The sequence below is a fragment of the Sorex fumeus genome, unplaced genomic scaffold (assembly GCF_029834395.1).
Source record: "Sorex fumeus unplaced genomic scaffold, SorFum_2.1 ptg000006l, whole genome shotgun sequence".
NCBI lineage: Eukaryota > Metazoa > Chordata > Mammalia > Eulipotyphla > Soricidae > Sorex > Sorex fumeus.
This window is the reverse complement of record NW_026606063.1, coordinates 60,649,081-60,664,527: the sequence shown is the minus strand read 5'-3', so window position 1 is coordinate 60,664,527 and position 15,447 is coordinate 60,649,081. Positions and strand designations below refer to the sequence as shown.

At 41.2% G+C, this 15,447-nt stretch overlaps 1 protein-coding gene across 1 annotated transcript; it reads right to left on the bottom strand.

The window, feature by feature from the left end:
- Nucleotides 1–464: 464 nt before the first annotated feature.
- Nucleotides 465–3,670, bottom strand: IL36RN (interleukin 36 receptor antagonist). The gene is made up of 4 exons (XM_056128596.1): nucleotides 3,642–3,670; nucleotides 1,770–1,855; nucleotides 896–1,023; nucleotides 465–689 (listed from the first exon to the last, which is right to left on the bottom strand). The coding sequence occupies exons 1-4, from the start codon at nucleotides 3,668–3,670 to the stop codon at nucleotides 465–467; spliced, it is 468 nt and encodes a 155-aa protein (XP_055984571.1).
- Between the last annotated feature and the right edge of the window lie 11,777 nt (nucleotides 3,671–15,447).

Here is a 15,447-nt window from a genome sequence, read left to right as displayed (position 1 = left end):
ACTCTCCTCTCCTGCAGAAGTGGGAAAGGCAGCATATGATGGCAGTCTAATTTAAGAGACTGAAAATATGGAGACTTGGTCCATAACTCTCTGCCCACCCACCTCTCCCAAGCAGTAGTGAATGGCAGGAATTTGTGTGGCAGCTGGTGGTCCTCACATGTCTGCTGTAGAAGTGTTAGTGTGGAGGCACAGGAACTCTGCATGTCATAAGAAAACCCCTTACCTTCTGATTGTCTCCACAATCTTGCATGCTTTTGCAAAGTTCCACACCAGTACTACCACCCAATAGGAATGAAACTGTAGATTAAGCCCCAAACCTCAGAAGGATTTGACCAAACTGGGAAGTAAGAGAGTGCATGTGCACCCAACCAGTGGGAGAGGGGTCCCAGAGAGCAGAGAAGGGAGGATTATATGGTGACTTCTTCTCCCTGCCCCTGCTGGGAACTTCTCTAAGACACACCACCCTAGTCACACTGCTGGAAGTAGAAGTCAGTGATAGGGTCACCCCAACTGGCATCTTCAGAGATTTGGGTGAGTCTAAGAGGCTGGTCGGCTTCGGACATGGTGCAGAGGAACCAGCCTGGGTAGGCAGCTGACTCAAAGCTGGAGGTGAGTCCAGTATCTCGCCGGTAGAAGGTGAAGTTCTTGGATTCCTTGGCCCCACAATAGAGCTCCATAATGTTCACTGGCTGAGAGCAGAAGGACATAGTGGGTGAGAGTCAAGGACTGTGAGGAGTTTGAACCAAGGACATGAAAAGCAGAGGTGCTGTGGCAGAAGCCTGCAAGGGCACCCCAGAACAGGCACCAGGGCTCCAGAGGACACACCTCAGCGTGCTCCTCATCTGTTGAATTAGTCACCATACAGGAACAATTCCTGATCCCCAATAAGACTCACCTCCAATTTCAGAGTCGGTTCCGACTCTGTCCCGCATGACAGACACTGGCTTCCTCCCTGGACACCCAAGATGACTGGAAAAAGGCTGGCGTCCAGCCATCGATTGGGGACAACACTGATTTCCTCACCTAGATGGAGATCAGATGCAGGGGCCTTAGTCACCTGTCCTGCCCTCTCCTGTACTTTAGGGAACAGAACCTGAATGGCAGGCACATTATTTCTTTAGGCTATACAGACAGGAAAGAAACCTCCTTAGAAACCATTCTCTCTCTCTCTCTCTCTCTCTCTCTCTCTCTCTCTCTCTCTCTCTCTCTCTCTCTCTCTTTCTCCTCTCTCTGTCTTTCTCTTTAGCAAATGCACACACACAGCCTTACAGTCTTAGCAAGGTTCTCCTGGATGAGCAGATGTGCATAGTAAGGAGCCTGAGGTCAGTTATTGACACCGGAGCTTAGGGTCCCTCCACTCTGGGTGACCAAGACACCAGAAAGAAGAGGAAGCCCTGATAGGAGCAGAAACCCATCCCCATAAGGACTAAAGGCATAGGGAAGCTTCTTCAGGCTTTTCTACAGTCAGGGTACCAGGAAAACATGTTTGACCTATGTCCAAAAAGAAGGGAATGACCATGAATTCCTCTTGGAAAATATTGCCACTCCAGTTTAGAGGTATCATGAAGCACTGTGATACATTTTTGCCTGTGTGAAGGTGAAGTATTTTACCTGTCTTTGCCCAGAGTCTGATTTTCTAATGTCCTATACCTTGCATTAGGCCTGGAGTTGATTTTCAATTTTCAGAAATTTCTCAATTTCTGAACAGGACTCCTTTCAGCCCTTTCAGAATCAGAATTAGGAAAGTAGGTTTGTGTTTTGTTACCAACCTTTAATGATCTTTCCTGTGTGTTGCCCTCCAGCGAAAAGCTGGTTGTCTTGCACATAAAGCACCTTCAATGCCGCATCTTTCATTCTGAAATATCAGGACAATATGTGAAACACTGAATTAGAAGAGAAGACTCCAGTTTGCCTGGGCCTTGGCAAATATCTCTGTCTCAGGCACCATAACCCTTTGTCCTAAGATTTCCCTGTTCATAGGCTCCCAGTCTCCCATCTGAGACTGAGCTTGCTGCTTCACCCTCATCAAACTTCTATACTATCAAATCTCTTCCATGTGTTATGTTGGAAAGGCAAGGGTCTGAGTTCTTGTTTGGCACTGCCACCTGCAGCTCGGTCACAACAGGAAAGCTACTGTCTGTCTCTGGCCCCAAGCATCTGCATTGTCAGAATAAGATGCTGGGTTAAATAGCACTCTGTTCCTGATAAACATCTATTTTTTCCGAGGGTCACACCCAGAGATGCTCAGGGGTTACCCCTAAATCTGCACTCAGGAATTATTTCTGGAGGTGCTCTGGGGACCATATGGGGTGCAGGGGATCAAACCTGGGTCAGCCGTGTGCAAGGCAAACACTCAACCCACAGTACTATCTCTCTGGTCCTAACATCTGATTTTTAAATTATTATTGAAGACCTAAAGGTGCATCTACTTCCTCTTAGCCAAATATCCCTACAAAATGGGGAAGTTCTTTTAAGTTAAAATTATTTTGTTTTTTGAATTTTCTTCATATCTATGATCTCAGTTGATTTTCTGATATTCCATGAAGTGAAAGTAAGTTTCTGCAGAGATTAATTGTGAAAATGTGTGCTGTGTAAAAGTTGGTTCAGTGTTCGTTAAGCATAATTCAAATAAGACTCCTTCAAAGTCACTAATATGTTGAATTTCACCACTATTGTGGGGAACACCAGAAAGCAAGACAGTTGAATCTGGAAGACTGATGCTGTTAGGGGCACTGACTTCTCCATCCCACCCCGGAGATGAAAATCCATGTTTAACATTGAACTCCCCTCAAGCATGAATTACCAGCAGCTTGTTTGGGGTTAGCAATCTTATACTTAACATAGTGGATTAATGCATATATTATATGGAGTATGTAGAATATGTTATTCTCTTATAGTAAAGGAAGTGAAATAAAAGAAAATGTCATTAAGAAAGAGAATACATTTATCACATTGTATGATATATATCAAATCTGTTAGTTTACAGGAAAATCGGCATGTATGCAAACCAGAGAAGTTCCAACCCATGTTGTTCAGGGATCAGCTGTATTTACATAATTAAGCAGAGCCCCATGCTTATAGCAATGCCCTGGAATAGGGTTCCCTTTAAACATATTCTGGGAAAGGCTGCACTGGACCCTGATTCAGAGATCCAGAGTCATTCTCAGTCATGGTGTAAAGCCCAGAGTATGGCAGAGTACCCGAGTCCACCCATGCCAGTGGGCAGACAGCAGGCTGAAGAATATTATTTTGTTGCTGTTTTGTCCCAGAGGGGTACAAGGAGATCAGGATGCGTAGTGGCTGCACACATCCAGCCACTGGGTGGTGACAGTAGGGTTCTGGCTGGCCTGTCTTTTTTCTATTCTCTTTATAGACCGACCAGGCTGCTGCCTGGTCCACACTGGATCATCCATTCATTCTCCCTTCGAATAAGGGAAGCTCCTTAGGAAGCTAAGCCCAGTTTGAAAAGACTGCAAGACATTCTCTCAAAGCAGAGAGGTCCTATTCCCAACTTCCCAGCTACCCTTTCCAACTCTGAAGTTTTTCTTTGCCACATCTTCCCACCCAGGAAAGGCTGAACAACTGGTTTACACAGAGCTCCCTTCTCCCAAGAAGTGCAGCCAAATCAGACTCATACTCACCGGAAGCACAGTGCCCCACTCAGGACCATTGTGAGCTCCTTCGGATGCAGATCTTCCTATTTTAAAATAACAGAAAAACTTAAGCAAAGGTGAGAATGAGCTTCTGGGATTTTCAGGGCTCCTGCCAGGGCTATTAAGAATAATCTCCTAAAAAAATAATCTCCTGAGTCCTGCAACATATGAACAGCCTCCAAGGGGAATTCTACGTCTGGCGTCAGGAGACAGCTGTAGCACAAGCAAGTAGGATGAACTGAATTCTCCAAAGAGCATCTTAGAATGCCCCTTTCTCCTAGCAGAGCAGGTGCTGTCTGCCTGCTCCTTTGAGTATGCCTTTTAATAATGGATGAGGGAGGAGGCCTGAAATTGCACAACTTGGGAGGAGTGCTTCCAGGGTGATTTCACATCATCCTAATCATCCAGAAACACCTGCTGCTTATTATCTTCCTCAGGCAAGGAGGCTTCTGGCGACGGTCTCCTTCCAGCAACAATGAAGAACTTCCAGAATCTTTCCAGGTCTTCTTGAGCACTCAGTCCTTGGCCCTCAGGTGATTCAATGCCAAGGGCAGTGGTTCAGGCAGCTCTTCTGAAGGAAAGTAAACTAGGGAAAAATTTTTCTCCAGTTTATCTTCCCTCTGTCTTTTTGTTTTCTCCCTCATTTTTCCCTCTCCCTTTTCTATCCTTTCCCCCATCTTCCCTTCCTCCTTTCTCCTCCCTCCCATCCTTCCTTGCTTCTTCCTTTCTTTTCTTTCTCTCACTTCCTCCCTTCTTTTAGTTCTCCTGTCTTGGTCAAGCCAGTGGAAAATGCTAGAGATGAAGTTCTCCTGCTTAGGGGATATTTGATCTACATAATCATTGCAGAAAAACCTGAAAATCCATTAGTTTCCTGTTAGTATATCATCAGAAAACTAATGAAAACTTTTTTCTGTACATATATATATTTTTTTTTCTCTGCACACCACCCTTGAGGTGTGCTTTTGACACATTTCATACAACTGAATAATAGAATCTAAATTCCTTCCAATCTGAGTTCTTTGCATAGGAAAATCCTTCCACACCAAGTCCGAATAATGGTATTATAACAAAACAGCTATATATTAGGTACACATAACTGCTGCATTCGGAGATGATCATTCTGTTGAGAGTGAACGGAACGTCAGGAATGAGACCATTTCTCATAAACATTGTCTTCGTGAGATTCAGCTGCAGTCCGACCTTTCCACACTCATGGCTGAAGTTGGCCAGCATTTGTGCTGCTTGGCTAATGTTTGGTGTTATTAGAATGATGTCATCAACGAAATGGAGGTGGTGTAGTTACAGACCATCTATCTTCACTCCCATTCCTTCTCATTCCAGTCATTGCATGACGTTCTCGAGGGTGGTACTGAAGAGTTTCGGTAAAATGGTATCACCCTGCAGAACCCCCCTCTTGATGCTGATGATCACTTCCTTGTAGAATGGTGAGATCCTGGTAGTGAATCCGTAATACAGCTCGCGGAGGATCCTGATGTATTGAGTTTGAATGCCCTGTTTGGATAGGGCTTCGATGAGCGCTTCAGTCTCAACAGAAGCAAAGGCCTTCTTTAAATCAATGAATGTTATACAAAGCGGCATCTTGAACTCTGCAGAAACCTCAATGAGCTTGGTTACCATTTGGATATGGTCGATCATGCTGAATCCTTTCTGGAACCTGGCTTGCTCTCATGATTGTCCTTCATCTAGTGTACTGCCAATCCTATTCAGAATGACTCAAGTGAACAGCTTGTAGACAACAAACAACAGGCAGACCGGGCAAGAGTTTCCAATGTCTTGAAGTGAGCAGATGCCATTGGGCTACACTAGCACGCAACAGGGAAGAATGGAGACATTACTGGTGCACACTCAAGCAAATCGATGAGTAACAGGATGTCAAGTGATCAAGTGATCAAGCTATACATTACTTTTAGTATTGAATAGTTAGAGCATCATTTATTTGTAGGCACCAGTTATAATTGGGTTTTTATATTCTAATTTACTGAAATTGTATTGCATCTTTGAATTAATATTTTTGTTCAAATACTGATTATTTTCTTAGGAAATAAAATCCTAGCTCATACAATTTATGAGAGATCTTTCTTTAGTACTTAACTAGAAAAGTAACATATTATTGTGAAATTACTGCACTGGTTATAAGTCTGCATGCTACCAGTGATAGGCCTGAGTTAAAACAAGATTTAGTGAAAAACAAACAATTTAATTATGCATGTTGAGTACCATTGTCAGCCACTGTTAAGCCATAAATTATTTTAACATTGTGTTGGACCACAGAAACCGGCACACATCAAAAAGAACAAGAACAACCAGAGCTGGCGCGAATTTGGGGAGAAAGGAACTTTCATTCATTGTTGTTAAGAATGCTGCCTGGTCCAGCCTTTTTGGAAAATAATATTGACATTCCTCCAAAAATTAGAAATTGAGCTCCCATATGACCCAGCAATACCACTTCTGGGAATATATCCCAGAGTTGCAAATAAATACAGTAAAAATGACATTTGCACCTGTATGTTCATTGCAGCACTGTTCACAATAGGCAGAATGTAGAAAAAAAAAACCGAGTGCCCGAGAAAGATGATTTGTTAAGGAAACTTTGGTATATCTCCACAACTATACAGATGTTAGAAAAGAGGAAATTATGAAATTTGCATTTAAGTGGATGGTCATGAAGAATATCATGCCAAGTGAAATGAGTCAGAAAGAGAGGGACAGACACAGAATGACTGCACTCACTTGTGGAATATAAAGTAAAATAATAGTAACATAACACATAAGGACTGTAGAGATAAGGCCTAGGAGGATTGCATCACCGCTTGGAAGCTGGCCTCACATGCTGAGTGAAAAGGTAACTGGGATATAGAAGGGACTACTAGGTAAATGTTAGTTGGAGGGATCTCTCAGGATGGGAGATGTTTGCTGAAAGTAGACTATGGATCTAACACGATGGTCTCTTTGTACCTGTATTGCAAATTATAATACCCAAAAGGAGAGAGAGAAATAGGGAATGTGCCTTCCACAGAGGCAGGGGATAGGAAAGGGTGGGGGTGGCGGGAGGGATACTGGGAATATTGGTGGTGGAGAATGGACACTGGTGGAGGGATGGGTGGTCAATCATTGTATGACTGAAATGTAATCATGAAAGTTTGTAAGTCTGTTAACTGTATCTCATGGTGATTCAATTAAAAAAAAGAAAAAACAAAAAAATTGTGTTGGAGATTAAAATTCAAAAAATATATAAAGCTATTTAATGGATAAAAAGAGCCTCTCATCCATAAAGTGAACTAATGCTTTAAACATATTTTGAAACATTTTTAAGCGTAGAATCTGACTTATGCAAATTTATTGACTGTTGTATACTCACCAGATAGAAATAAATTGGAGATAGAAAAGAGAACAAATAAATAAATAAATATAAAGAAAGGCCAGATAGAGTTGGAAGACAGGCAGAACACTTTTTAATTAAAAAATAAGCTATATTCATTTACAAAATGAATATAGAGAAAGAAATAGGGTTTCATCTGCAAAGGTAAAATGCTTCCTGCACAGACTGCCTTTCCTGCTCTCTGATCAACCCCAGGTGTGGGCCCACATGACACGTCTGTGGGTCTCATAAGTTATACACTTGAGATGGAACTAAGAAATATGACAGAATCTCCCTGTCCCCTATCAGATTAAGGAAAACTTGCTGAAGGCACAAGACAGTGTCTCTGCTAGCTTTGTTTACATCTATTCTGTACTGCTTCAGTGGAGATCACTATAGAATGGATGGGTGAAAGGATTAATAAATGAGTTAAGAAAATAAAAAAGATAAAGAGAAAAAATCTCTGTTAAGAAAAGTTCTCCAAGCCTGAAAATGTTGATTATATGTTCTTTCTAATCCTTTTGGAACATCTTCAATTAAGCCTCATTGACAATTAGTTGTCCAGGGAATGTGTACCTTTGTTCAGTTTATTGATTATGGATTAAATTATGTTATGTTATATTAAATTAAGTTATGGATTAAATCCAAAATTCTGTGAAGTTCCATATGCACTAAGAGAAGACTGATAAATTGCAAATTATTTCTGATATAACAAGAAAACCCCTGGAGGTACAATTTCATTGCTTAGCAATTTATAAAATTGTTTTTATTTTTTTAATCAGAATTGACCACCATTGTTTCCTGACTAATCAGTAGTACTTTGCTCCTTATCACTCTAAATCCCACTTTGTTCCTTATCACTATAAATCCCTCAATTATTAGCAGTGCTAAATCTTTGATATAAAGATTTAAATCTTATCTATATGAAGGTCATATTTTGAATTTTTTAATTAACACACATAGTCACTACCTAAAGACAGATATTTTGTTTCAAACTCATATAGTGTGCACCTGTTTTTAAAAAAATATCCAAAAGCTCTTTGAAGCTATCACCAGCAAGAGATGGGGATTAATTATTTTTATAGTGTGGACTGATATTATGACTTGTTCCTAGCAAATATTTCCTATGGAAGAAGTTGTGTATCACTTCTGAAGTTAGAGCTCAAAAGAGAATACAGTTTCCTCTTCATCATTCTTGTAATATTCACCTGGGGAAAGTCAACTTCATGTCGTAAGGATACTCAAGCAATCTGTGGAGAGACTCATATAACAAGGTTTTGAAACTCTTGCCAGCAGCCTTGTGGGTGAGCAACAGTAGAAATAATCTTAGTCAAACCTTAAGATATCTTGACTGTCATCTTGACCCAACTAGTGCTACATTCCATCCTTGATTCTGGGAATCTATGTGAAATAATGTTTGAAGAGATTGAGATTTTGGGATAATTGGTTAGACTGCCATTGTTAAAAAAAATCTTGATCACTTGATCACTTGACTCCCCATTAATTGTCGATTTGCTCAAGCGGGCGCCAGTAATGTCTCCATTTGTCCCTGTCGCGTGCTAGTGTAGCCCAGTGGCATCTGTTCGCTCTAGGAACATGAAGAGCCTCAAACCAATCGTTCATGATCTTGATGAAGAAGTCTGACCATCTGGTAGGTGGGCAGCCACGCGGTCTTTTGACATCCCGTGGAATCTAGTCGGTAACAGCTCTAGTCCAGCGGTCGTCTTTAAATCTCATTGCGTGACTAATAAACCTTGTCATCACAATTGGCAGTATCTACTTTTGCTTTCCCCTTCTCCACAATTTTCAATGGGAATCTTAATTTTAGAAAACATCTCAATTTTTCATAGACCTTATATGACCATTGTGGTACCCCAGAAGCTGCTTCATCTTACAGAGAGTTTAAGATCTCCCTTGTAAGAGTGAAAATTCCTGGGAGGTGAGTATGATCCTCCCTCTTACTAAAGATGAGGATGTAGATAGCCATGTATATATGCTTATATTCTTTTGCAAACACACACCCAGTTTTTAGAGTAAAGTAGTAATTTTTCCTGGAATGACAATTTTAATTTAACTCCAGTATCAAAATTATATCTTTTTTTTTAAATTTTTTTTTCTTTTTGGGTCATACCCAGCAATGTTCAGGGGTTACTCCTGGCTCATGCACTCAGGAATCACGCCTGGTGGTGCTCAGGGGACCATATGGGATGCTGGGAATCGAACCTATGTCGGCCATGTTGGCTGCACGCAAGGCAAACGCCCTACCCGCTGTGCTATCGCTCCAGCCCAAAAATTATATCTTTTTATTTGGTGTTCACTATGTCCCTAAGACCGTATTTAATCTTTTATCTATAATGTCCTCATTTTAATAAATTTACTCCATGTAGTAGATAAAAGGTAAATATTATCTTATTTCATGGAAGTAAAAGCCAAACAGAGAATTACCAATTGTATTTCCAATAGTGGGCTGGAGCGATAGCACAGTGGTAGGGCGTTTGCCTTGCATACAGCCAGCCCGGCTGAATCGGGTTCGATTCCTCCACCCCTCTCGGAAAGCCCGGCAAGCTACCAAGAGTACCTCACCTGCACAGCAAAGCCTGGCAAGCTACCCGTGACGTATTCTATTTGCCAAATACAATAACAACAAGTCTCATGATGGAGATGTTACTGGGCCCACTCGAGCAAATCGATGAACAATGGGAGGACTGTGACCGTCATTTCCAGTAGTGGATCATAATTAATACTGGGGTCAGAATCAAAGCTGGGAACTCTGCGTTTCAAGCCATTGATCCCCAGCCTCCACCCGTGTTCCCTGGAGTTTCTGCCAGTAACAGGCAAGTCTTCACCATACCTTCAGGGTCCCACCAAAGCAGGCTCACATTAGCCATAGTCTCTTGCTTACCTTGGTTCTTTTACCATCTCACCCAGTACTCTCAAGCTATATTGACCCCAGGTTCAACAAGCCAAGTGTTATGTGCCTCCAGACTTTGCACTAGCCAATTTCTCCACCAGAAAAGCTTTTCTCCAAGATATATTGGCAGACTTTACCCCCTCCTCCTTTAATTCTTTGATAAAATATCATCTCAGTGTGAGACTTCCATTTGCTGTCTTACACTTCGTTCTCACACTGCCTTTACCATATTCCTTTCCTTAGCAGGGCACACGCCATCTTTTAAGAATATGGCAAAATTTACCTGTGTATTAGTCTTATTATTTTTCTATCTCCTCCATCCAGTTGTAAAATAAGTTCATACAAAAGGAGATATTTCCTGTCTATTTTGTTCATTGGTTTGTTCCAAGTAATTTCCAAGTAATTGTATATATGGTATGTTTGTTTTGATTTTTGTTTTGTTTGTTTGGTGTTTGATATATGGTATGTTTGTTTTCATAAGTAATGTTGCATTGCTACTGAATTGGCTCCTTTATCATATTTATTGAAAAAATTTGCTGAACTCTGGTCAAGACTATCTTGATTCAAATCATAAATGATTCCCTTACTATCAAGCATCTTTTTCCTTTCTTTTTTGTTTTTGATTTTTGGGGACATACCCAGCTATGCTCAGGGCTTAATCCTGGCTCAGTACTCAGAATCACTCCTAGTGGACTTGGGTTCCATAAGGAGCTACGGGGGCCAAATTTGGGTCAATCACAGGCAAGGCCTCCTGTACTATCTCTTCATAAATAGGTGTCTTCATTCAAGTTATTTAAACTTTCTGTATTTGAGAGCTCTCATCTGTAAAACGGGGAAAAAATTATCATTTGTTCAGGCATGGTTATTAAAATCAAATGGATCAATCTGAAGCATCTAGAACAATGCTTGACACGTAGATGCTTAAAAGTTAGCTCATCACCATCACCATCATCTACACGACCTTGGGAAATGTGCTTCCTCTCTCTGATTTGAAGCTTCAACTTTTCTCCTTTCTGTTCTTTATAAAGAGGGAAGTAATGCCCAGTTCTCTTGGTTGTCATGGGGACTAGATGACGCAGAGCTGGGTTGGCACTTACCACAAACACTGTGACCTCAGTTTCCTGTCCACTCTGTGCTTCTCACCTCTGCTCTCCTCAAAGAGCTATAACGAGAACTCTGTTAATACAGCAGAGACAAAGTTCACATTGACCCAATTCTCACTCTGGATGGACACCTACATTTCTTCGTATGTAGTAACAGTGGCATACCTGACTCTAACAAGTAGTAGGCCCTAACTCCTCCGGCTGTACTGAGGGCTTTTCTTAATTGCTTACAAGAAAGATTTCCATTTCCTGCCCATTGCCTCTGTTTGGCAGTGTCAGAGCAGTGCAGCATTGCACCATCCTCCTGGGAGGTAAATGTTATCTTTATCTCCACTTAACTGATAAGATAAAACCAAGAGAGGCTAGAAACTCTCAAAAGGTCACGAGCTAGTATTGACTCTCCAGCAGTTTCATTCCATACTATTTCCCCACCCCATGTTTCCACTGTGAATATAAAGCTTACATTAGTGCTCCCCAACTGCATTTGCACCCAAGGCCGCTACAACCCCTGGATAATTCCAGTGCTCTCTTTTTGTGGGAGGTGGGAGGAGAATATTTCTCACTTTGGGGGGACACAGGCCAAGACATTCCTCAAAGTTTCTACCTAGCCCTTGAGGGATAGTGGTGGAATACAGACATAGCTTCCAGGCGGCTGTAAGTAGAAGACAACATCCTACTATAACCCTCATCACCACTTGCTCCTCACCTCAACCACACCAATAGTTCTTATTTTTTAATTTTTAATTTTATTTTATAAGGTTATCCACAATATTTGATAATGTTTAATATTTGAACAACAATCCCACCACCGTTACACTTTCCCACCACCATATTTCTATTCTAAACCCCCAATTGGGGTCAAATCCTGCCCCCAATGCAGATCTGAAATAATTTATTTTGCATTGCTTGTTATGAATAATCCACTAAAACTGAGACAAAAAAAAACTGTTTCCTAGAGGAAAATTGTGAAGATTGTTGAATTTCACCCAGAGCTGTTAAGCCTTTCTACAAGAGATTAGTAAAATGTTATTAAAGACTGAGCCTTGTGTACTTATGTCTATATAAATTAGAAGACACACCAGTAGTTATTAAGGGACTCAAATTGGAGGGGGGAGGTAAAACTTGCTCATAGCACATTCCAGAAACACTGGAACCCCTCCTGAAAGCATAGAGAAGTTTGTGGGTCAAGGTGCTACAGCTGGGTGCTGAACCAGACATCGTTTCCTTGACCTCCCTCGGGTTCATGGCATTTTCCAGGGTGGGGGCCAGTTCTACTAGCTAGGATCAGGGACAATGGGCGGGAAACCCACAATCAGGGTGAGGTACTGTTCCAGTCACACCCACAGGCAGTTTCTCCTGATTGAGTTACAAAGGCCAGAGCCACTGACAACCTTATTTTGGGTCCAGGTGAGACCCTCCTGAGTGTCCACTTGCTTCTCCTTCTGTAGCTCAGACATTTTTCAGAGACTGAGGTCTCTGTGACAGCAACCAGAAAGTGTGGTTTTGTCACCGCTGGACCTCTGCCTCCAGAACATCTAGGTCTTACTTCAACTAGTCTTAGAATTGGACTTAGAACTAGAAACAAACCAAATGTGGTAAGAAAAATCCACTGGGTTGAGGTAAGTACTGATCTGGCTCATTCTCCCTTGACCAGGAGTTGTCCCCTTCTGTACATGGACCCAATAGCACATTTTTTGGTAACAATGGATCTAGCAGACCAGACTCCTAGATGCATGACTCCAAACGTTGAAGAGACCGACCTTGGCCCATCTTTCCTTCATTTTTTTCCTCTCTTTTCACAAGGGATTTGAAAAGCTTGCCTTGACACAAGCCCCACCGAGAACTAGACAGGCCAAGGGGAGTTTCATAGAGATCCCCCAGAGAAAGCTCCAAACTTTCTTTTGCTTTGTAAATGATAGGTTTCTCTTTCACAAATTTTTCAACAACAAAGACTATTTTGCTTCTTAAAATTAATATCCCTGGGAAGGTTGGTTATTACAGAAGTTATCATATAGGTGTTTGGATTTTGTCTTTTGTTAGGAATTTGCCTTTACTAATATATTTTTTAAATTCTAGCTAATTATTCTTAGCAAAATTTGCCATCAAATCATCATTTTCAAGCACAGTTTATTGCTATTAAGTACATACATATTCCATGCATCCATCACCACCCTCCATCTCTGGAACATTTTTATCTTGCAAAACATAAAAACTATATCTGTTGAACAGAAACTCCTATTTCTCCTTCCATCAACTTGTAGAGGCCACCATTCTACTGTGTCTCTAAATTTGACTACTCTAAGCACCTCACTTATGTAAAATCAGCACCTGTCCTTTTGTGGCTTGTTTTACTTAACTATAATGTCCTCATCCATGTTGAAGCATGCATCAAATTTTCCTTTTGATATCTGATTAAATCATATTCCATTCTATGGATATACCCTACATTATTTATTTATTTATCTGTTCTACATATACCTAGGATACGTTAACCATATTTGGCTATTTTGAACAATTGTGAATAATTCTGCTGCTAACCTGAATGTTCAATTATCTTCAAATTCCTGTTTTTAATTCTTTGACATATATACCTGAAGTAAATTTTTGGTTTGTATAATAATTATGTTTTTAACTTTTAGAAACACTATACTATTTTCCACATGACTGTATCCAACTAACAACACAAGTGTTTTAAACTCTCCACATCCTTGTCAACATGTATCAATTTCTGGTATTTTTTTTTCTAATGACAAATATTAGAACCTCACACAGGAGTGAAGTCCCATGGAAGCCAGGTAATGCGGAACTTTGTGACCTTGGACTCTGGACTCAACCGACTGGGAGCAGAGATCTTCTGCCTGCTTCCCCCAGTCTCCCGTGACCCAGAGGTCACACCCATAAGCCACACCCTGCTGGCACCTGATAATCTCATAGGCAACCCTCCAGAACTGACTGCTCCTCCCAGACAGGAGTATAAAAGGAAGCCCCCATAATCATGCTATCGGACTTCGCACCAGGCTGTTTTCACTCCGGGCGCCCCAGAGTGGGGGGCGGGTGAGAGCCCTCCCCGCCCCATGGAATTCAACCCCGGGAGTTAATCTCCACTACCCAACTGCCGCCACACTCCAGACCACTTTCCAGCGGCCGAGCGACACATCATAATATACTTCTTACCCATTTTCCATACTTACCACACCATGTTTGATGGTGTTCAGACAATAGACAACAATTCATAGAGAGAAATATATATATATATATATATATATATATATATATATATTTGCCTCTTGGAGAGCCTAGCAAACTACTGAGAGAATCTGCACGGGCAGAGCCTGGCAAGCTCCCCTGGCGTATTTGATATGCCAAAACCAGTAACTATAACAGATCTTATTTCCCTGACCCTGAAAGAGCCTCCAATCATTGGGAAAGATGAGTAAGAAGAGGCTGCTAAAATCTCAGGGCTGGGATGAATAGAGACGTTACTGGAACCCACTTGAATAAATCGATGAACAGTGAGATGACAGTGATACAGTGAATGACAAATATGACATAGTATCTTATTTTGTTTTTAGTTTACATTTCCCTAATGATAAGTGAAACTGAGTATCTTTTCATGTTTTTATTGGTCATTTGAATATCCTCTTTCAAAAATACGTCTACTTATTTTTTAATTAAAACTTTTTCATTTAAACACCGTGGTGTACAAAGTTGTTCATAATACTGTTGTTAAGGGTTTTCAATGTTCCAACAACAATCCCACCATGAGAATGACCTTCCCTCCACAATTGTTCCCATTTTCCCAACCACTCCCAAGCCTGCTCCCTTAGCAGGAACACAATAATTTATTTTATATTGTTTATTGAAAATAAAAGACTAATGGAATTATCAAGCATATTATATAGTAAAAGAAAATTTGTGAAAATTGTTCTATCTCATCACAAGGTTGTTAATGCTGACTAAGCTGTTTGTTGCTAGCTGCAACGTCTTTGTTTAGTCGGCTTCTTTTCCCATCTAATTTGGCGTGCTCCTATTAGAATGGTAGCATTGTGAATTTGGAGATGTCCCGTGATCTAGAATTTTAGTATCTCTAAAACCGGGTCATGAGTTAACAAAGCAGGGGCTTGGGGGAGGGGGGCCAGGGGATGGGTTTTAGGGTGAGGGTGGGTGTAGCTTCTAGAAGTAGGGGATACTGGGGGTTGGATGCCCATCCCCAGCCCAGAGTTTTCAGCCTGAAAAACAGTGTGCACCTGGAATTTTCACAGTTTGGTGTTGCCCCAGAGATTATTCATGAGGAGTGGAATTGGGCATTGGTGTAGCAGCAGCTGTGAGTTGTGGGAGAGGCAGCTGGGGCTTTGTCAGGACAGGATTCAGCCCACTCTCCTCCAAAGGATGCCTCAGAGT

Coding starts and splice junctions, on each gene's coding strand:
- IL36RN (XM_056128596.1), bottom strand. CDS start 3,670: ATGGTCCTGAGTGGGGCACTGTGCTTCCG. Junction 1,024..1,769: donor CACAGGAAAGATCATTAAAG/GTTGGTAACAAA, acceptor ATCTCCATCTAG/GTGAGGAAATCAGTGTTGTC. Junction 690..895: donor AACCGACTCTGAAATTGGAG/GTGAGTCTTATT, acceptor TTCTGCTCTCAG/CCAGTGAACATTATGGAGCT.